Source organism: Phyllostomus hastatus, unplaced genomic scaffold, assembly GCF_019186645.2.
Source record: "Phyllostomus hastatus isolate PE091 unplaced genomic scaffold, TTU_PhHast_1.1 phas_contig_38, whole genome shotgun sequence".
Taxonomy (NCBI): Eukaryota; Metazoa; Chordata; class Mammalia; order Chiroptera; family Phyllostomidae; genus Phyllostomus; species Phyllostomus hastatus.
This window is the reverse complement of record NW_025333869.1, coordinates 6,856,316-6,879,991: the sequence shown is the minus strand read 5'-3', so window position 1 is coordinate 6,879,991 and position 23,676 is coordinate 6,856,316. Positions and strand designations below refer to the sequence as shown.

General features: G+C 37.6%; 1 protein-coding gene across 7 annotated transcripts in view; it reads left to right on the top strand.

Moving 5' to 3' along the window:
- The window catches only part of LOC123820845 (WASH complex subunit 2C-like), a 76,174-nt gene that overhangs the window by 47,272 nt on the left and 5,226 nt on the right, over positions 1-23,676 (top strand). For 2 of the 7 annotated variants that reach the window (XM_045841813.1, XM_045841810.1), the window contains 11 exons: positions 1,021-1,149; positions 3,432-3,598; positions 10,792-10,894; positions 16,267-16,422; positions 18,131-18,313; positions 19,246-19,374; positions 19,503-19,583; positions 20,143-20,265; positions 21,249-21,311; positions 21,661-21,873; positions 23,004-23,621. In XM_045841813.1, coding sequence (XP_045697769.1) covers positions 1,021-1,149; positions 3,432-3,598; positions 10,792-10,894; positions 16,267-16,422; positions 18,131-18,313; positions 19,246-19,374; positions 19,503-19,583; positions 20,143-20,265; positions 21,249-21,311; positions 21,661-21,873; positions 23,004-23,621 — 1,965 coding nt within the window. The remainder of the gene's footprint in view (positions 1-1,020; positions 1,150-3,431; positions 3,599-10,791; positions 10,895-16,266; positions 16,423-18,130; positions 18,314-19,245; positions 19,375-19,502; positions 19,584-20,142; positions 20,266-21,248; positions 21,312-21,660; positions 21,874-23,003; positions 23,622-23,676) is intronic. The other 5 variants (XM_045841815.1, XM_045841814.1, XM_045841812.1 and 2 more) reach the window with 5 other exon arrangements.

Below are 23,676 nucleotides of genomic sequence, written 5' to 3'. Positions count from 1 at the left end.
TTCTCGGCTTTGGTGTCAGGTCTCTGTGCCTGTATCCTAGCTTCACCACTTGCAGATCAAGGACCTTGGACAAGTAAAACTCGACCCATCTGAATGTGATAGTTCAAACAACTAATGTACAGCCTTTGGCACAGTGCCTAGCACGTAGTAAGTGCATAGTAAATGTTAGCTCTGGTCTTTGTATCCCCATTGGATACCAATTCATTATTCTCATGGCCTTTCCTGCCTTCCCACACTTTTTAAAGGCTCTCTTTATCAAATCCTTACATTTCAGGACTGTGCATCTGCTGTAGTATACTGTTCAGGGTGTTTTTCTGTTTTAACTCCAGCTCAGGTTTTCTGATAATTTTGTTACTCTTATCTAAATAAAAGTACCTTAATGGGCACCTCTGGAGTGCTTGATGATACAAAAATTTACAAATGCCTTTGAACCTATAAGAATCAGCTCTTAGTAGGTCAGTAGTGATTTTATTTAGTAAATTATTGTGTATTGTCTCATTAAAATTAACCAGAAATACAAGTCATTCCTTCCCTCTGTCTTGGGTGTGTGTCGTTGGAAAATGTTAAAGAGTAGAGAAAGCCCCATATTTTACCCCTTTTATCCATGGCTGCTGAGTGTTATTCCTAGAAAGACAGGTGCAGGGAGCTGGCCTGCTCTCCTGGCAGCTGTAGGCTGTGGCCTCACCAGTGATCAGAGAAGGCCTGCCCTACCAGTGTGGCCACATTTCTCCCAACTCACTGCTCACTCCCAGGTGTTCTGCCTTCACATTCTGTGCCATATTTCCCTTTTGTGGAAGGAGAGTACACTTAGAGAATATTAGATTGTCACAGGCTTATATGTGAGAGAGAAGTGGGATTTACTAATGTTTTGTATTTTTCCCCCATAAGTGTTACATATATTTTGTACCTGACTAGAGATTTACTCTCTAACAATTTGAATTGAGAGAATGTCTTAAGTTTTTTTTTTTTTTTTTATGTATATATAAAGTTGTCATACTCTTCTGCCACTTTTTTTTCTAGGATAATCTTTTTGGGGCTACAGCTGCTGAAAAGCAGATATCTCTACCAACTCAGAGCCAAGAGAAAGCAAAACCCTCAGAGCCCTCCAAAAAGAAGGCATCTGCCTTATTGTTCAGCAGTGATGAGGAGGTGGGTTGAAAGTATCTTCTAGAAAGGAATAGGGCTTTGTTTGATGGGATTTAAGAGTATGGCTATTCTAACCATTTTCTTTTACTACCTACTTTATATCTGGTGAAGTTCAGTCACTAAAGACTGTGTTCACAGGACTAGCTATTTTTGTCTTAAAGATATTTAATATAATATTAATGAAAGGTTAATAATTAAAGGGTAATCATTTAAAAATGGTTATCAATGAAATATGACCCTAAAATTATAATATATATTTATTCAAATAAGTTAGGCCTTATTTTATTTTATTACATAATCACTATAATAACAGAGTTAATCAAGAATATGAATCTAGACATGGTAGGAATATTTTTTTTATTAGCATCTTAGCAGTATTTCCATTTATTATCTAGAAACATTAGCAAAGTCAGTAGTGAAATATGGTTTAGCTGCTGTTCAGATTTAGCTGTACAGAAAAAGACTTTACATGTAATGATATTAAAACCCTGAGCAATAAAAATCTTCCTTTATTATCATAATCACCCTTCTTTATTTTAACATAGGCAAATTATGAGGGTATGATATGGATAAATTGTAGATATATTAATGTTTTTATTGTTTTTAATTTTATTTTTATAGAACACAAATTTATTTGGTATTTTGATGTTTGATGAAATGGTTCTCATAGCATCTTAAGGATTAGTGCCAACTCAACCAAAAATAAACCCAAATTAAAATCCCTTAGTGAAAGGAAAACATAAAAAAACAGGCAGTGAAGCCTGGCTGGTGTGGCTCAGTGGATTGAGTGCCAGCCTGTGGACTAAAGGGTTGCTATTTCGATTCACAGTCAGGACACCTGCCTGTGTTGTGGGCCAGGTACCCAGTTGGAAATGTGTAAAAGGCAACTGATCGATGTTTCTCTACCACATCAATGTTTCTATCCCTTTCTTCCTCCTTTCTTTCCCCTCGCTGTAAAAATAAATAAATAATATAAATAAGTAAACATTTAAAAAATAAAAAATGTCAGTGGGAGAGTGTACAGATTCGACTCCCACCTCCATCAGGCCCTTGGAGGAGGAGGCCGCATTAAGACCTTGACCTGTCCCTCTGGAGGCCTAGTGTGCATGGGGCAGGGGCCACCTCTCATAGGAACAAAGGAGGTGTTAATGTTTTTATTGAAAGCAATCTAAAGTGACACAACTTAATTTCCTTTTTCTACTCAAATGTATACATTTATGGTGGATTTTCCTGTTTGTTTGTTTTTTTTTTTCATTGTTAGTCATTTTCCCTGTAGTAATGGCCAACCATCAGTTGAGTTTTTCTTACTATAGCGGTTCATGGAAGATGGGAGCAACATTACTTGCAGAGTAAATATAACTAATGTTCTAGAACAGTGATTCTTGACATTAGCTGCCTTTTGAAATCACCTGGAGAATTTTTAAAAAATGCTAATATTGGGTTCCACTGTTAGAGATTCTGAATTATTTGGTTTGGAAGTATGGACTTTTCTAAAGCTCTTTCAGGGAGTCTAGCATGTAGTTGCTTTTCTAGAGGAGCATGTCTCAAACTATAATATGTGAAGAAATCCCCTGGGCATCCTGTTACGAGTGCAGGTTCTAATTCAGAAAGTCTGGGATGGAAACTGAGATTCTAAGTAAGAGATGCTACTGGCTTGTGGACTGTACTTTGATTTGCAAAGCCGTACGCAGACTCTAGAGACCAAAGGACCACTTAAGCATGTACTGAAAATTCCTTGATTTGAAGGGGTGAGCATAGCCAGGTGAGGTTTCATGTAAAGCTAAGTCTGGATTCAGATTTTTGTAGTAAAAGGATCATTACAAACTTACATTGTGTTGTGCTTACATGTGCATAGCATGAGCTTTTTACACATTTTTTTCTAGTCTGCTTTGGGATTTGTAAATTTATTTTCCTCCAAGGTTGAGAGTTCTTGATTTATTTTTTAATTTTCCTCTTTCTTTTCATCTCCCTCTTTAATTAATTTTGATCCTCTAAATTGGACAAGTTCCCTTGTCCTAACACAGAACAGAACCTTAGAGAGGAGAACCATTGTGGAAGGCAGTGGAGGATAAAGGCATGAGAAGGTCTGTGAAGTCAAAGAACCCAGCAGTGTAGATTTGAGTTCAAAGAAAAGTCTTGGACATGAACTCTCTTCAGGTGTGGTACACTTATTGTAATATTTAGTTTAGATACAATTTAGTTCAATGAATGTAAATATTAATTTGCTTCCTAGGTTCCTTAGACAACATTACCACTGGATTTTAATTCATATTTTATATTTTAAGGACCTGTGGAATTTCACTGATTTACAAACCAACTCAGCATCTGACATCAGGTCTAAAGGAGGAGAACTTAGGGACTCTGGGGCCACCCAGGATCAGAAGACTATGAAAAAGACCAGCCTCTTTGAGGAAGATGATGAAGATGATCTGTTTGTTATTGCTAGGGACAGGTGAGAGCCATTATACAAAGTCATTTAATCTGATTCTGTGCTAACAAGTAAGGTATTTGATATGCAGGTTGCCAGTTACTAGGTGAGCTGCTAAGCATTCATTATCCAGTAGTCATAACAAATGAGGATGTTTTTGATTTTCACATGCAAGGTATTCCTCCCCAACACTGAGAAATTATTTTTTGGATAGATCCTTACTTAATTTCTTATACCTATCATTTTTTGACCTTAAAATATTATTTTTCTTAGTTAATTAGTGGTTTAACTACAGTTTGTTATCTTTTTTTGTTTTTCCTCTGGGATGCACTAAAATATGTAAAGTTTGGTCAAGGGTACTTAAGTTTGTCATTTGGGTAGAAATCTGCTCAGCATTGAACAACACTGTTAGGAAGATGGCTCTCTGCTGAGCTATGCTGTATCATACCAGTTGCTGGTGCCCCTTAGCTGATCTTAGTGGTCCTTCACATTCATTCCTACTTGGTCTAAAACTGACAGGATGTGTCCAGTGAGCAAGTGAGCATGGGCTGGGGTTGGCGTTGTAACATGCTGCCAGATGAGCTGTTCATTAAGAATAACTCTCCCTGGAGAGATATCTTTTCTCTCCAGAGCCTTAAAGGATCATTTTGAAATTCAACTGAATGGTGGTAGCATAAGAGGCAATTGATTGGACATGTAAATCTTAAGCATTGGAGTGCTTAAGTTTTCATTTTGATTTGGTAAATTCAGAAGCACCTCACATTTCTCTCTCTGAATATTGTGATATCTATAAATATCACCATTTCTTTTTAAAAAACATTTTTATTGTATTTTTTCCATTGCCATTTAGTCCCCTTATATCCCCCACCTCCCACACATAGTCACCACACTGTTGTCCATGTCCATGAGTCCTTTTTCCTTTTTGCTCAGTCCCTCTGCCCATAATCTTCCCCTCACAATAGCTGTCATCCAGCTCCCTAACTGTAGGTTTGTCTCTGTTTTGCTTGTTAGTTCAGTTTGTTCAAGAGATTCCACATATCTGTGAAATCATACAGTACTTGTCTTTCTCTGACTGGCATATTTCACTTAGCATAATGTTCTCCAGGTCCATCCCTATTTCTCAAAGGTTAAACTTTTCTTCTTTTTACAGGCAAGTAATATTACATTGTGTAAATGTTCCGTAACTGTTCTATCCACTCATCTACTGATGGACTACTTGGGCTACATCTGTATCTTGGTAATTGTAAATAATGCTGCAATGAACATAGGGGTACCTATGTTCTTTTAGATTAGTGTTTTGGGTTCCTTTGGATATACAAGGTCTTTCAGGAAAAAGTCCAGCCATTGTTAATATAACTAGAATGGTTTGTGCAACATTGATGTAGCCCAGGAGAGTAAACTGGAATGCACATGCATAAACAATGACAACTTCACTGTACTAGTCAGAGGGGGCAATACACACTGTTGAGAGAACATGTGTACTGTGTGGCCATTGCATTCAAAATGACTGAGCATCTGTATCAGACTTTTGTGTTAAGCTTGAACATTCCTCCATGGAAACTTTGGATGATTCAGAAGACCACAGCTGTGGGCATCTGGGGATTGGCAGCTTCATCACCAATGTGCCTGCTCATGCATCACATCTTGTGTGGAAATTTTTGGCAAAACATCAAGTCACCTATGTGACTCAATCCCCTTACAGCTTACCTTTGGTTCCCTGCAACTTCTGGTTTTTCCCAAAACTAAAATCACCTTTGTAAGGGAAGAGATTTCAGACCATTGATAAGGTTCAGGAAAATCCCATAGGGCAGCTGATGGCAACTGGGAGAACTGTGTGAGGTCCCAGGGTTTCTATTTTGAAGGGGACTGAGGCATCATTGTTCTGTGTACAATGTTTCTTGTGTCTTGTATCTTCTTTAATAAATGTCTCAATTTTTCACATTACGTGGCTGGATACCTTCTGGACAGACCTTGTATTCCCAGAAGTGGGATCATTGGGTCAAAAGGCATATCCTTTTTAAATTTTTTGAGGTATCTCCATATAGCTTTCCACAGTAGCTGCACTAATCTGTATTCCCACCAACAGTGCGAAAGGGTTCCCCTTTCTCCGCATCCTCACCAGGACTTGTTGGTTGGTTTATTCATGATAGCTATTTTAACAGGTGTGAGGTGATACCTCATTGTGGTTTTAATTTGCATTTCTCTGATGATTAGTGACATTGAGCATCTTTTCATATGTCTCTTGGCCATCTGTATGTCATATTTGGATAAATGTCTATTCAGGTCCTTTGCCCATTTTTTAATTGGGTTCTTTGAGTTTTTGGTGTTGAATTTTGTAACTTCATTATAAATTTTGTATATTAATCCCTTATCTCATGTATTGGTGAATATGTTTTCCCATTTTGTGGTTGTCTTTTTATTTTGTTGATTTCCTTTGCTGTGCAAAAACTTTTTAGTTTGATGTAGTTCCATTTATTTTTCCTTTTTTCCCCCTTGCCTGGGGAGGTATATCTGTTAAACTATTGCTATGAGTAATATCTGAGATTTTGCTGCCTATGTCATCTTCTATAATTTTTATGGTTTCAGGTCTAATAGTTAAGTCTTTTATCCATTTTGAATTTATTCTTGTGTGTGGTGTAAGAAGGTAGTTTAGTTTCATTTTTCTGTACATATCTGCCCAATTTTCCCAACATCATTTATTGAATAAACTATATTTAGCCCATTGTATGTGCTTGCTTCCTCTGCCTAATATTAATTGACTATAAATGTGTGGGTTTATTTCGGGGCTCTCTACTCTGTTCCATTAATGTATGTGTTTTTTTTTGCCAGTACTATGCTCTTTTGATTACTATGGCCTTACAGTACAGTTTGATATTGGGTAGCATCATTTCTCCAACTTTGTTCTTTTTTCTCAGGATTGATGTTTGCTATGTGGGGCATTTTGTGGTTTCACATAAATTTTTGAAATATTTGTTCTAGTTCTGTCCTAAAGGTCACTGGAATCTTGACAGGAGTTGCTTTGAATCTATAGATTGCTTTGGTTAGTATGGACATTTTAATGATGCTTAAAGATGTTGAATCCTACTTATTAATGAACACAGTATGTGCTTCCATTTATTTGTATCTTCAGTTTCTTTCTTCAGTGTCATAATTTTCTGAGTACAGGTATTTTTCGTCCTTGGTTAAGTTTATTCCTAGGTATTTTATTCTCTTTGAAGGAATTGTGAATGGGATTGTTTTCTTTTTCTTTTTTTATTGTTGTTCAGTTACAGTTATCTCGCCTTTTCCTCATTGCTCACCCCATCCCATCCCTCACCCCCATTTTCCATGCCCATTAGTCCTCTATTCATGTTCCTTTTCTTGCTTCTTCCTCTTCCTTTCCCTCTTAATCACTCTCCCCTCTGGTCCCTGACTATTTGTTCTTTATTTCCAAGTCTCTGGTTTTGTTTTACTCATTTGTTTGTTTTGTTGATTAGGTTACACTTACAGGTGAGATCATGTAGCATTTGTCCATCATCGTCTGGCTTATTTCACTCAGCATAATGCTCTCCAGTTCCATCCACACTGTTACAAAGGGTAGGAGTTCTTTCTTTCCGCAGTATGGTATTCTGTTGTGTAAATGTACCACAGTTTTTTGATCCTCTCATTCACTGATGGGCACTTAGCCTGTTTCTAGTACCTGGCTATTGTAAACAATGTGGCTGTGAACACTGGGGTGCATATAGGTTCTTTTGGATTGGTGTTTCACATTTCTTAGGATATAATCTCAGCAGTGGAATTGCTGAGTCAAAAGGCAGTTCCATTTTTAGTTTTCTGAGGAAATTCCATACTGTTTTCCACAGTGGCTGTATCAGTCTGTGTTCCTACCAACAGTGCACTAGGGTTCCCTTTTCTCCACATCCTCTCCCACACTTGTTTGTTGATTTGTTTATGATGGCCATTCTGACTGGTGTGAAGTGGTATCTCATTGTGGTTTTCATTTGCATTTCTCTGATAGCTAGTGATGTTGAACATCCTTTCATATGCCTACTGGCCCTCTGTATATCCACCTTGGAGAAGTATCTGTTCAAGTCTTTTTCCCATTTTTTAATTGGGTTGTTTGTTGTCCTGGCGTAGAATAGTGTGAGATCTTTATATATTTTGGAGATCAGACTCTTGTCTGAGGTATCATTGGCAAATATGTTTTCTCATATAGTTGGTTCTGTGTTCATTTTAATGCTGCTTTCTTTAGCTATGCAGAAGCTTTTTAATTTGATAAGGTCCCAAATGTTTATTCTTTCCTTTATATGCCTTGCTCTAGGGGACATATAAGTGAAAATATTGCTTGTGGAATATCTGAGATTTTCCTGCCCTGTGTTTTCCTCTAGGACTTTTATGGTGTCAGGACTTTTATCCACCCTGAATTTATTTTTGTGTAAGTTGGTGATCGAGTTTCATTTTTTTGTATGTAGCTGTCCAGATGTCCCAACACCATTTGTTGAAGAGACTGTTTTTACTCCATTTTATGCTGCTGCCCTCTTTGTCAAATATGAATTGACCTTAGAGACTTGGGCTTATTCCTGGGCTCTCTGTTCTTTTCCATTGGTCTGTTTGTGTCTGTTGTTATGCCAGTACCAGGCTGTTTTGATTACAGTGGCCTTGTAATATAGTTTGATATCAGGTATTGTGATCCCTCCTACTTTGTTCTTCTTTCTCAAAATTGCAGCAGCTACTGGGGGTCATTTATGGTTCCATGTAAGTTTTTGAAATGTTTGTTCTATATATGTGGAATATGTCATTGGTATTTCAGTATGGATTGTGTTGAATCTATAAATTTTGGGGGGTAGTATGGACATTTTGATGATGTTAATTCTTCCAATCTGAGAGCATGGCACATGCTTCCATTTGTTTGTGTCTTTCTTAATTTCCTTCTTCAGGGTTGTATAGTTTTCTGAGTACAGGTCTTTTACATCCTTGGTTAGGTTTATTTGTAGGTACTTTATTTTTCCTGTTGCTATATTAAATGGGATTTTTCCTGATTTCTGTTTCTCATATTTCATTGTTGATGTACAGAAATGCCTTTGATTTCTGCATAATGACTTTGTATCCTGCTGTTTCGCCAAATTCACGTATTAGATTGAATAGTTTTTTGGTGGAGTCTATAGGGTTTTCTAGGTATGCTATCATGTTACCTGCAAACAATAACAGTTTTGCTTCCTCCTTTCCAATTTGGATGCCTTTATTTCTTTTTCTTTTTTGACTTCTGTGGCTAGGACTTCCAGTACTATGTTGAACAGGAGTAGTGAAAGTGAGCATCCTTTTCTTGTTCCTGATCTTAGTGGGAAAGCTTTTAGCCTTTGCCCATTGACCTACTCATTTTGAATGCAATGGCCACATGGTAAACATGCTCACTCAACAGCATGTACCACCCCCTCTGACTAGTACAGTGACATCATCATTGTTCACACATGTGCATTTCAGGCCACTCTCCCTGGCTGCCACATTACATCTATGTTGCTCAAATTGTTCTTGTTATATTAATAATGGCTTGACTTTTTCTGAACGGATATCGTGTTATATCCATACAATGGAGTCTTACTCGGCAGTAAGAAGGAATAAGGAATTAATATGTGCTACAATATGGATGGATGAATTTTGAAAATATTTTGTTAATTGAAGAAAGCCAGTCACAGAAACACATATGTGTGATTCCATTTGTATATAATGTTCAGAATGGATAAGTCCATAGAGATGGAATTTAGATAAGTGTGTGTCTGGAGTTGAAGGGAAAGGAGAATTGGGAGTGACTCTTAACAGGTATCAAGTTTCCTTTTGTGTTGATGCAAATACTGTTGACTTAGATTTTGGTGATGGTAGCACAACTCTGAATATACTAAAAATCAGTGATTGTACCCTATAAAAGGATAAATTTTGTGGTGTGCAAATTATATCTCCAAATCATTGAAAAAAAATTCTCTGTAACCTTAACAAAGTGAAATACTGTCTTGAACTTAGGGCATTCAAATGTCCCAGCTTGCCCAGGCAGCCCTGGTTTGTGCCTATCATTGCTGCATAATTAGTAATAACTTTTCCTTTCATTTTCAAAAGTGCTATAGTATAGGCCATAAACACTATGGTTATCATAATGTTTTCTGATATGTGTACTTTTTATTTTATTTTGTTTGGGAGACAAAGCACAGATAACTTTATTATGAGGTAATTATTTAAAAAGTTTTTTCCATCACCATTTATCCTCCCATACCCTTTTCCTCCACTCACCCCCTTTGCCCTTCACTCACCACACTATTGTCCATTTCCAAGAGTTCATTTCTTTTTTGTTTCTTTTTCTGTTCAGTTCCTCCACCCCAAGGGCTGTCAGTGATACCTGTACTTTTAAAATAAATCAGAATACTTACCCTATTATTTATAATGAGAAATAGTCTAGCTCACTGAGCAGCATATTTTTCTTCTGAGGACAGACCTCCACCAGAGGCCCAGATTTAACCAGTAGCTGCTGAGATGTGGAATGAGGGTCAAGGTTGACCTTTAAGGTTAACTGTCTTTGTTCCTCTTTAGTTATCTATGTCCAGAAAAAACTAGCTTTGCTCCAACTTACCTTCAGAATCTGTCATGAAACATTTTTTTGTGGGTTGGGGTTTTTATTTGTGTGTTTGTTTGTTTAGGAATTAGTTGTTCAGAAAGTTATACATAAGACTTTTTCCTGCTATAGCTAGTTAAAAAATAACTATCTTAGCCCTAGCTGGTGCAGCTCAGAGGGTTGTGTGCTGCCCTGCGAATCAAAGGGTTGCTGGTTCGACACCCAGTGTAGGGCACATGCCTGTGTTGCGGGCCAGGTACCCAGTAGGGGACATGTGAGAGGCAACCACACATCGATGTCTCTCTCTCTCTTTTTCTTACTTCCTTCCCCTCTCTAAAATAAATAAATAAAATCTATAAGAAAATAACTGTTTTAGATGCTTAAAAATACCAGAAATCTCATTAAGGAGGCCCCTGGACTTTTGTACCATAAAGATGAGCTACTTAAGCTGATGTTTTGCTAAACACAAACTGCACCTGCTTCAAAGATTTTTCTTGTTCACTTTCAACTGTGTAAGGTCAACAGATGGCTCAGGTGTTTTAGTGGTAGGTTGGTTTCTATAGGCGTGGCATAGAAAGGATATTGTATTTAAAAAGTATATAACTTTTGCTTTTTATTTGACTTTTGTTTGTTTGTATAGTCACAAGAAGACCCAGAGAGCATCACTCCTCTTTGAAGATGATGCTGAATGTGGAAGCTCTCTGTTTGGCTCTCCTCCCACATCTGTTCCTCACACGACAATGGTATTTTTTTTTTTAAGATTTTATTTATTTATTTTTAGAGAGGGAAGCGGGGGAGAAAGAGAGAGAGAGAGAAACATCAATGTGCGGTTGCTGGGGGCCATTGCCTGCAACTCAGGCATGTGCCCTGACTGGGAATCGAACTTGTGATGCTTTGGTTGACAGCCCACACTCAATTCACTGAGCTACGCCAGCCAGGGCTCAGCAATGGTATTCTTAAGCTCTTAGGCTCAGGAAGTATCCTTGAGATAATATTATATAAATAGTGATACTTTCCTGAATCAGTTCCTACACCCTGACCTTGGACGTTGAGTCTAATGGAGAAATTCATTTGAGTAGTTTTAGAAAGTGATCTTTCTGGTTAGTGGTATGTTACAGGTGAGGTACGCATACAGAGCCTATAGAAAAGGATTCCTGCATGTCATGCAGCACCGTTCAGCATCAGGTTCAGGTCTCAGAGTCTTAGGGGAGTACTGCTGCGTTTCTCCTGGAGGAATCGCCAGCTTTAGTGCCAGTTTCATGGAATTCTGCTACCATTTGACCAGGGCAATTCAAGCATCTTCTTTAGGGGCATGTTTTAAGAACTGACACTCTGGTCCTGGTTTATGTTAGTAGCCAATCATTAAAAAGAAAAAATTCTGATATGCTACATGTTTGAATCTTGACGACATTATACTGAGTGAAGTAAGTCAGTCAACAAAATACAAGTCTTGTATAATTTCACTTACATGAGGTATCTGGAATAGTCAGATTTATAGAAACAGGAAGTAGAGTGGTGGTTGCCAGGGGCTAGTGATTAGAGGATATGGGGAGCTGCTTAATGGGTAGAGTTTCAGTTTTTGCAAGATGAAAAAATCCTGAAGATTGGTTGCATAACAATGTGAATATTTTTAATATTATTGAGTGATACACTCAAATGTTTAAAATGATAAATTTTATGTTAAATGTTTTTTATCACAGTTTAAAATATTTTTTTTGTATATGATAAGAAAAAAAGTAGCCAGTCAGTGGCTCATGGTCTAAATATCCTTCCAGTGATTATATCTAAGTGGCATCACTATCATAGTCACCCAAGCTAAAAAATTTGATGATAGTTATGTCAAAAAGGAATATTAAAGAGTGAGAGGAAGGTGGCATTATGATGATAATTTTTCAGGGAAACTATACATACTGGAATCCTATCCTTGGCTGGTCATTCATTCTTCCCTAATACATTCCCTAAGTGGGTGTATGTGAGTATGCACATAGAACAGAGTGAAGCCAAGTAATATTTTATTGCCCCCTGGCCATTGCTACCAGTCCCAAAGAGAAATTTAGAACTTCTTAAGCTATACTCCATGAAGAACACCTTTACTTGAGCTGGGTTAGCTTAACAGATCAACAATCAAACCAACTCACAACCTGCCATGATGGCCTTCAGCCTCAAGCTCAGACCACTCCAGTTTGGTTTGTGTTAGAGGCAGAAAGACCTGAAAGACTGGGAAGAATTACTGAGTCTCCTGGCACTCCTCCTAGGTGGGAGAAGCCACAGAATCCAAAATGGCCACTCCTTCACTGGGCTGGGTGAAGAAAATCCTCCCCTCCCACTGAAATGACAGGTGACCAAATCCCTGATGCCTGCACATTCTCAGGTACATTGCTCCTCCTAGGGGTACAGTGAAGAAGGGCTATGGCAGTAAAGGAGCCTGGGAGTTTCTGTCTTCTACAGGTTGATACTTGGCTCTTCCTGCATACCTGTTAAATATTTTTTTGTTTAAAGTTTATTTTAAATTGCAGAGTAATACATGCATGCTTTCTTAAAAAAAAGTTTTAAAAATGCATAGAGATTGCAAAGTCCCATTCCATACTCTTCCCTAGATATCATCATTGGTAACTGTTGCCAGTTTTTTAGGTCTGTTTCTAAACATTTACATTTTTTAAAAAAAATTAAAATGAGAATGTCTGTATATTTTATGCATCTTTTTTGTCCTGCAGCATTTTTGTCATTTTGCTCTTTACCATTTCTGTATAGTATTGCACAGTGTAACTATACCAGGACGTGTGTGACTGTTTCACCTTTGATGGTGTAATCACCACTACCTTCTGCAAGGTTGTTAGGAATGTTTATGCCCGTTCCTACTGCCTTGTCATCTTTAACCTTGACTATTCAGGTAATTTCTTAACTGGCCTCTCTGTCAGTGCTCCTTCCCTTAATCTGCTCTCCTTGCTTTTTTCCTCATTCTCTTCTTAAAGATAACTGATCCTGTCATGTTCTTGTTACAATACATCAGGTGAGCCTACCAGGCCACCTTTAATCTCATTTAAACTGGACTCCTCTTTTCCAGTCTCATGTACCATGTACTCTAGGTGACTTATTCTGTCCCAGAATACTCCAGAAGAGGTTGTTGTCTCTTTTGTCTGGAAGTAATCTTCATATTTTCAGATATAGTACAAATGTTAATTTGTCCTATGAAAACTCCCCAGACCAGGCACATGTCAGTTAATGACTGAGGCACTCTTTCCTAACCATATTCCCATTAAGTGGGGTTGCACAGTTTGTACTTGAATCATTCAGCATTGGGGAAGCATTCTGTCTTTCTGGGCTCTGGGGTTTCTGCTATTGCTTCTGAGGTGCTCAAAATCTTTTTCATGCATCACCTGTCCTTGTAGCTCCCTAAATAGGACATCTAGTGGCTCCATGGTTAAAAGAGTAGAGAGATCTGAGTGGTTTTTCTTTGTAAATTATAAGTACTTCTACTCTGGATAAATAAGTAATAATCTTAATGAATTTTGAAGATTCTAGAAATGAAAAACTGTCAAACCTGTGTGTAATGATTATTAAATAAGACAAAGGTCAGAGATTCACATTGTAAGTAGCTGAACAACCTGCACACATAATTTTTACTATTTGTAAAATATAATCACCTTTATACAAAATATGTAAAAGATATTTTCTGTTTAGAAGTCTTAGACTACTTTAAGGTAAATGTGACTTACTTATAATCCTCTCAAGAAAATTAAGTTTATGATAACAATGAAGAGTCAGCTTATCTTTAGGAAGGTTTAAAACCAGTAGTTTGGGTAGCATTTTCCTTGGTTTAAGACCAGCAGTGATTTGAAGGCAGAATATGTTTTACCATAATTCTCTTTTTTTTACCCTCATCAACTTGCATCAAAGTTACATGTAGTTTTCAGTGAACACACATTGCACAAATTTTTTTCCTTTAATTATTTCAGTTTTGTCTTGCCTCTTCTTGAGTTTCATTTTCAACTATTTTTTGGGTTTCTAGTTTTTTATTTCAAGTTCAAGTGATTATATACTTTAAGGGTCTCTTCCTAACAATAACTAAAAATTTCCTTACCCTCATATTCTTACTTCATTCATAGTTTTACTATCATAGTAATGTTCTTCTTTAGTTTCCAAATCTGTCTTCTTAACTTGACTTCACATCATCTAGTCCAGTAGTATGAGTTACAGTTTTTTTCAAGAATTTTTGATATTACTTACCCCAAGAATGCTGATAACTGTAGTCGTCAAGTCACATAATCTCAGTTTCCTAATCTGAAATTTCTGCCTCCCAGTAAGAGACAGATGAGAGATGGGGCAAAGTGCTTGCAGTCTTGTGTTGAAGCCCCTACTTGATGTAAAATACCATAACTGATGTGGAAATATACTGTATGATTTATTAAGTAAATGGACAAACAGATGTGTGATAGCTATTAATGTAAATTAAGAAGAAAGTAAGGGCTAGGTAGAGATATAAGTAGTATTCTTATAAATGAAGCAAATAATACTGAAGAGAATAGGAAAACCTTGAAAGATGAGGCTTTGCTTCTATAGTAAGGAGCAGACATGGCACTATGCAAGTTTACAGTAGGTTTAAGGAATAATGAGGACTGATGAGGTGCAGATGAATAAAGGGATGTAATGGGTGTCAGTTGATTGTCATGTTTAGCCTTTGCTTAATGCAAACAGTGCATGTCTGGGTGAGAGATAAAGTAATGAGATGTTTTATTTTAGCATGACAGCTCTGGAAGATGTTATCTAGTGAAAATGTAAGAGGAGGGAGTCAGAAAGGAGTCTAGTAATTATCTTGGTGGCAGAGGAAAGGATCTAAGCAATGACTGTATCCGTGGAGTTGAAACACAAGGAGACAGGTGCAGAAGATATGGTAGCACAAACTCTGAAGTGCCATAGCTACAAGTCTGGGGTAGTAGTGTTTATTTCTTCTTTTCCCTTGTGCCCCCTTCACTATCCTGTCCTGTTGTTTTTAGCATCTGGGGTCTGGGGGACTCTCAAGATGGAAATTAAAGGAGTTCACCACAAAAACTGTACTCAAGTGAGATGTTTATTAAGAAACTTGTGCACATGAGGAGGACAGCATCCATGGGGAGAAAGGAAGTGCTGCTACCCTGAACAAAGCTCGAGAAAATGTTTTAAAGAAGTTGAGGCAAGAAAGATGCTGTCTATGTGGCATGTCTAAGTATGTAGAGGTGAGGACTTTGGTGCCTCAGCAGTGGAGCTACATGCTTCTTCATGATTAGCATGTCTCCTTAGCATGTTAAATCTCCACCCAGGGGTGTGTTTTTTAGGATTTAAATGAGGGAGGATTACTGAAAGGACAGTCTTTCTTGTTAGTGCTTGTATGTGAGCCAAGGTAACAAAATTTAAGCCTACCAAAGTAAATCTTGCAGAGAGCAGTGTCCTTTAATCTAGCTGTTAAATGGCTGTAGGGAAAAGAGAAAGCAATGGGGCAATTAATGGTTTCCTGGCTTCCTGCTAGGCTGGATCAAGGGAGTAGACTGCCTATCTTACACACCCTAACACTTAGCCAACTCCCTAAAGAGGCCTGTGGTTTCAGCATGTTCTATATATTGCAATGATAGCACACCTCTTTTGTTTTTGAGTGTTAATCTAAAATAAAAGGTCAGTGTGAGGGACAATGAACATTTATTTGAGTTCCAAAAGAATAGCTGTTCAGGAACCACTGATTCAGGCAGAAACCCAAATGGCATCCTGATGTTCTGATTAGGAGGCAAGACAAGGGGTGTTTATGAGAAAGGGAAGGGGAACAATTACATGAACAGAAGAAGAGAGTTTCTATGGGTGTTAATAAGCTATAGATACAGGTATAGCTAAGACAGTGATGCTAATTCTAAAGAATGTTTTTAATTTTCAATTTTAGTTGTAATCTCTGTTTTCTTGTTATCTTTGCAAACAGTTGGGATACAGTGATGCTTTATGCCCAGTCCAAAGGTTTTTGCCCAGTTTTACCACTCTAAAGGTTTGAGGAATAAGACGTAAGGTGTTCCTCTGGGATAGCAGCTCTACTCCATTTTCAAGTGGTTCTGTTGTTAATTGTTCATGAGGGTGTCATTTATTCTTCTTTTGGTAGAAAAAAGAGACTTTCCCTGAGGTACCACCTTTGCTGTTCAGCAATGAAGAAGAGAAGGAGGCACAATTTGGAGTGAAACCTGTGGACAAGAAGGTTGAGAGTGCCAAAGGATTGTCAGAATTTGGGAGCACTCATGTGGTTGAAGAGTCAGAAAAGGTGAACCTTTTCTTCTTGTATATCCTGTTTGTCTTGTGTTCTTGTAAAACCCACACATGCATACACATATATGTGCCCTTACATTTTTCTACTACAGAAAATAAATGGCTCGTTGGTTGCAAGTTTTGAAAACCCTGGAAAGTATAAAGAAGAAAATCTCTGATCCCACCATTCAGGAACCTTCAGTATTGTGCTTGCCTCTCAGTCTCTTTTCCAGGCTTGTGGCACAGTACAGTGCTTCTCCCCGTTGTACATTATTATCATTTTGTGCTGATGTTCATTTTGCATTTCTTTCTCCAGGGTATTCTTCCACATCTTATTTTTCATTTTGTTTTTTCTCCTTGCATATCTGCTCTTTCTTCTGACTTGTTCTCTTCTCTGTAGTGTTTGTTACCCTGATTCTCTTCCAGTCCCCACCTGTACTTGAATTTAAATGACTGTCCTAAGAAGATTTTAGTTTACTCTTCTTTTACATTTGGTTGATGTTGGTGTGATTTAAAGTGAAATTTGTCTTTCTTCTGAAACATTAGCTTTCTTTTTCTGGATGATCTGTCATTTCCTGTAGGAGAGGCTTGTGAATAAGGCTGGTAGCTGCATTTGGAAATCAGCAGTTGCCATTAGTCTCTGTATAATATACCTTTTCTTCTTTTCTCACTTTACTTGTACTCTGTGTGTTCAGCTGCTTAGGGTTAATCTCTCTTCTAGGGCCTATGTGTAGAACGTTGCATACACTTTTTTTCTTGAGGTTCCTTGGGACTGCAGTGATATATATTTTATTTGTACCTGAGTCATTGTATAATATTCTCTTCCTGTGATTTTAGTTTGGACCTTTTCTGTGTTCCCATTGTCCCTGAGTTACTAGTTACAGCTCATTCCACACTTGCACTCTGTAACTACTTGTTGTACTGCTGTCTCCCTTGCTTCAGTATAAACTCCTTGAGTATTGGGGCCAGGTTTGTTTTGTTCACAGTTACAACCATTATATTACTTTGCACATGATAGTCACTTTTAAAATTACACATTTCTTTGAAGAAGCATATTTTTTCATAGTTTAACCACTCTGAAATGAGGATGCACTTTACAGTCAGTGACATGTTTAATTGGGAGTTGTTTTTTCTTTCTTGCTGATTGATACAGTAGTAATGGCTCTTACAATCAACGATAGCTTACCTGAAGTGTGGTACTTGTTGAATGACCAGAATAAATGCTTCATTTTAGGATTATTTTAGAGATTCTTACTGCACCAACATAAGCCTTCTACAATGTAAATGTCTAGTTTTGTCAATTAGGTTTCTACTTGAGACTTGTATATTAGCTAAACATTAGGAAATAATATGATCTGCTCCTAATGATTTGTATTTGTGTTATCTCTATGACTTAGAAGTTTTTTATAGCTCTTGAATAATCTGTGTGCCTCGGAGTTATAACTGACATATATCCCTTGGTAGGAAGGAGGGACCCACAGCTTTAAATTGACTGGAAAAATTGTCTTTGGCTATAAATTATCTTCATAAGACTCTCTATTGGAGCAGCTGATCAAGAATTGGCCTCAGTGTTTTATTATCTGGAAGTAGGTGTGTTGAGCTGTAGTGCCCCAAAACAAGCAAATGGGGCGATTACTAGATTAATGAGGAGTGCAGAAGGCCCTATAATAGAATTTGTATTTCCAGGTGTTACTTATTTTTTTCCTGGTTGTTTCCATTTTCAGGAAGGGCCTTTGATTGTATCTGCTCAGGAAGTAGTCAAGCATTCTGATTTATTTTCTTCATTACCTGGATTGGACAAAGGAACCAAAAGTAGAACCAAAACTGTTCTTAGTTTATTTGATGAAGAAGAGGAGAAAACAGAAGATCACTACAGCATCCAACCTCTAAAGAAAGAAGTAGGAAAGGTGAGCAAAGGGATAAAAGAGTCTTATTTCATGCTATCAGTTCTGTCATGTGACTTGCTAAGAATTGAGGGTTCCAGTTTCTCCACTTCCTCACCGTTTTTGCTGTATTTTCTTCCAGTCTGTTACTCTATATGATTTTGTACTGTGATATTTTTAGTTATGAAAATTTTAACCTTAATTTCTGTATTACACTGGTTTTCATGTATAATCAGTAACAATAATTATTAGTTAATTTTTAATGTGACCCATTTTGTCAGGAGTGAGTTGCTTTAGTTTTGGATGTGATACTAAAGAACTAGGGAGGAATTTTAGAATGTCAAGTCTGGGCACTAAAATATCAAATTAAGTAATGTAAATAGTAACTTTCAAATGTCAGGTATCCTAGCAAACAAAAATAACTTGTTTGGCTGTGGAATAGAAGGTAGATGGACATAGGGGAAAGTTGACTGCTTACACCTGTGCCAAGTCTTTGGCCTAAGATGCTGACAGGTTAAGGGTATATACTTGACCATTCTATATAGTTTCTGGTAGTAAGTCAGCTGCTGTGTCTTCCTTTGGAAAATGCAATGGAGAGAACTTATTTAATTTTTGTGTTTTCACCCCTAAAATGTTTCTCATTGTGGATCTAATGATCGTTTTTTAAGTAAATAGTTCAGGCACTACATAAGGGTCAAAAGAAGATCTTTCCAGATTATGTATGTTATCTGTATTTATATATTCTCAACTATTTTTGGTAGGTGCATGTATTGTTATGTGAATGTGTTATTCCCTTTCTGATTGGCATTTACACTGTGTCCAACCTTACCTTTAGCTATTGTAAACAGAGCCACAAGGAGGTATCTTTGTTGTTCCATTTTTGTAGTCATATGTGGTTTCCTTGAGATAAATGTTTAGAAATCTGAACGCACATGAACTTCCCTAATTTTTCCCAGAGTCCTGCTCCTGATGCCCGCCCCAAGAGCACAGGTGTCTTTCAGGATGAAGAGCTTCTTTTTAGTCACAAGCTTCAGAAGGACAATGATCCAGATGTTGATCTTTTCTCCAGTGCCAAAAATACCAGGGTCAGTTCCAAATGGTTCTCCACATCATGGCTTTGTTATTTTATTAGATATTATCTAAGCAACTCACCTAGCTCTCTTTGTAGGTTGTTTTGGTTTGGGCTATTGAATTTGAGTTTTGTCTGTTCTAGTTGTTAGAGCCAAGTGTTGGGAGCCTTTTTGGGGATGATGAAGATGATGACCTTTTCAATTCTGCCAAGTCCCAGCCTTCGGTACCAGCTGTTTGTTCTCAATACTGGGGTGTGTGGGAATGCTTCTGGGAAAAGAAATTAATGTCTAGTTACATGAATAAAAAATATTCACAGAATTGCAGGGCTTGCTGAATTTCAGATGATGTGCTTATAAAAGTGTTTGTGTTGTCGTCCTCTCATGTTCTCTGGCTAATATCAAAACATTAGCTAACCGAGGCTCTTTTAGTACAAATTTGTCTGATTTTTAAGTTATTGTAAGGTCAGTGCATATAATACAGTTACTAAATATTCATGCTCTTCAGGTGTAATGCTTTAAATTTGAGTGTTAGCCTGTATGTTATTTTTTCCCTGTCCCAGTAGATATTGTAAGTACTCTGTTTTCTTTTTAGCACAGAGAGGACTTCTAAGATAGTCACAGTCTTTAGAATTTTATTTTTGAAATGCCACTTTGAATTAGTTCCACCTTCACTTGAAAAATGACTTTTAAAACGCAAAACTGAGATTCTTTTATTGCATTATGACTTTTCTTTAAAATGTCTATGATACTTAATAGACTTCTGATATTCCTTTTCATTTGAAGGTAGCAGAAAAGAAGAGGGCAGTGAAAAAAGACCACTCTGTTTGCTCTTTCAAGAACCAGAAACAGCCTGAATCCATTCAAGGTATCAAAGAAAATAGCATATGGAAACCGGAAACCCTTCAGGTTAGAACTGATTTTTAAGGATTTTGAGCTCTTGTTTTCATCCCAGTGCAGATTAACTCCATTACACTGACCCAAGTTATTTAGAATTCTCTGAACTAAGGAAATAGCATCTAGCACTACTTCCCTTTTTTTACTGTATTTTAAAATCCCTGCTCATCTCTCTTCTCATTCCACCTTCCAGTTTCATGAATCTGTACTTATCATTATTATTTTTGTAATACCTCCAAATTCTGGTCCAAGATAGAGTTAAAGTGGGTTGAAGAATCTTTTTTCCACTAGAAGCTTCATATCGCCCTTTGGGCTACCTTAGAGTAGAATTACATTTAAATAAAATATATATCACATACAATTTCTTCTATCCCCCTTCATGTTGCCTCTTCTGAGATCATTGTTGTTAGGTCTCTGTCCTTATCAGCCTTCTCTATGGAGGACCTACTGAGAGTAGGTGAGGACTGAAGAGGGAATTACCTTCTAGCTTGCAGTTGTCCCAAAGTGTCTCACTGAGGCCTCAGCATCCTGAGCTGTGAAATAAGGCACTAGGACTAACATATCTCCAGTGACTCGTCTCAAGTCTCAGCTGCTTTTGCTCATAGAGCCAGTGCATTGATTAGGCTGACATGAATTTCTCTGTGCTTCATAGTATTTGCTATGTGGATAACTAGCATGGTAATTTTGCTAGTTGATCAGTTTTGAAGCTCTGGTACACCATAATTCTCATGAATCTTATTCATAATTTGTCTCCCTTTACTCCATGTATAGATTGACAGACTTCCCCTTAACACAGTGGATAAGGAGGTATAAGAAAAGTAATTTTAGTGAAATGTTTTGAGGCCCCAGGAGAGATTTGAATGCATTTCTCAGAGAAATCACAGAAAATGATAGTTTAGCTCCATCACAGATATTTACAGGCATAAATGTAATCCAAGAGACACTATTCTTTCTATTACTTTAATGGATTTTTAATTGAATGTAATTTCACACAGGACTCATCAGGTCCCGCCTCATTTAAAACCAAAGAGCCAGCCCCTCGGATTTGGAAAATACAAGTAATTATAATATATCTGGAATCTGCATTGCCTGCCTTGTGGCATCTGTACACTTTTCTGGATTTTTACTTATGTCAGCTGCTGCCAGGTGTTTTCTCATTGCTTTCCTACCCTCCAGTGTTGCTTCTTGTATGCTGCATCTGTAACATCTGTTCTTTGGCCCAGGTGGTGGGGCACAGGTGTATAACCCTCTGTTTTAATTCTAAGACATGCTGAGGAGACTTACCTGTATTTTTCCTTTCATATTATTCATTATGTACACTGAGTCTCTTGTGATGTGTCACAGTAATAGTAATAGACTGCTGCATTTAGGAAAATACACACAGTAAGTTTTATTTTTCTTCTTTAGGCAAATTTAGCAATTAACCCTGCAGCCTTGCTGCCTGCAGTGGCTCCTCAGATCTCTGGAAAGAATCCTGTTCTGTCAGAATTGGGTTTTCCTTCGTCTGAACCTGGGAGAATCCAGAGTCTGGAAAGTATACGCACTCTTCCTGGGAGTGGGGAAGCCGGCGTGAGTTTTGATCTTCCAGCTCAGGCAGACACTTTACACAGTGCAAACAAGGTGATGAAGCCCCCTTTACTTACTTGCTTTTTTTTAGCCAGAACAATTTGTATGTTTCTTTCTAGTTCATTAGTTATGTACAATAGGCCAACTTTCCATGTGAAAGAGGCACCTCATCCTTCCTTTATTCTCTGTGCCCTTCTTCCACCTCCCTAATTCTATGTCTACTTTTCTATGGCCCACATTTGTTACATTTACATTCTGTTCAGTAGCCACAGTGAAATAGTCATCTTCCTTCTCTAGAAAGTCTTAGTTGATCTCTGAGTGAGTGGCAGTGCCTAGGATAACCCTGGCAGGTACATTTCATTTCAGCTATTTCCAAACCTATTTTCCTTGTGAAAAATAAAACATCCTTTCTTTTGTTATGTTTTTTTTAGCTTTTATTTTAGTTTATTTTATTATTGGCTACTTCTTAAAATTATTTGTTAAATTTCCTTGAAATAGTCACAGTCAAGTATTTTGCCTAGAGTAGCTTGTACCTTCTCAAAATTACTTGATATTTTAGAAAATACCACAAATACTGCATTATCTCAATAAGTGACATACCTTGACGTTATATTAAAAGTTCTGATTTCTAAGCAAGAGCTTTTATGTGAAATATTTATCATTTGAATTTCCTGTTTCTTGAAGAAAAGATCACCTTAGATTACCTTTCTTTCTTTATTGTGATATCTACCTTCTCCTGGAGTGTGATTTTAGGCTAGTCCCTAGTAAAGGTTAGTACCAGAATTTCTTCTGTTCTTTCTTGTTTTGAAATATATCCACATTTAAATTGACACCAGAGTAGGGAGCAGAGAGGTTTAGGGAACACAGAACTACCAATATTTCTACTGCAGGTTCCAGTGGCAGATGAAACTTTTGTATGAAATTAAATAGAAGTTACTCTCAAAAGACTAAAAAATGGAGAACACTAAAGGATTAAAACGACTTAGTTTTGGAGTACTAGGAGCTATTACACTTCTTTGGAAATCTTAAAAAATAACCTCTTCTGTGTCTTAGATAGTATCTTGATTGAGATAGATCTGATAATCTTGCAGTATTTTGAGTGGCTGGTTATTTGCTATGTTAGCTTTGGACATTTTTTTTGTTTTAAATTAATAGATCAACTTGTGGTCTTTTTGTTACTGCAGAGCCGGATCAAAGTAAGAGGGAAGCGTCGGCCACAGACCCGTGCAGCTCGGCGGTTGGCTGCCCAGGAGTCCAGTGAGGCTGAGGACATGAGTGTTCCTAGAGGATCCATTGCACAATTGGCAGATGGCACCATTTCACCAGATGGGTATCAGCCACAGCCCAGGGCAGCTGGTGGAAAAGAGAGCTCTGAGGAAGCCCTGTCAGCTACCACTTTGACTTGGACAGGTGGTCTGGTTCCTGGAGTGGACAGAAACCCTTCAGGGAAATCTCTGGGTCAGCCTCTTGGGGATGACCTTTTTCATTCTGGAGATATCTTTTCCAAAGACTCTGAGTCTCAGCCCATGGGGAGAAAAAAAGCCAAGGCAAAGGTGGCAGAGAGCACAGCCAACCCACCAGGGGGAAGTAAAGAAAAGAGCCCCATGTTTCCTGCTCTAGGTGAGGCAGGTAGTGATGATGATCTCTTTCAGTCTGTTAAACCAAAACCAGCAAAGAAAACAAATCCCTTCCCTCTCCTAGAAGGTGAGGATTATCTCTTTCCAGATCAGAAAGGCAAGAGGAATGAATCAAAATTCAGTGATCAGCAAGCTGTCATCTCAGAAGCACAAGATATTTTTGAGGTAATAGGGTATAACAGTATGTTTTTGTGCCTGGTTCTTTATGAAGGAAAATACC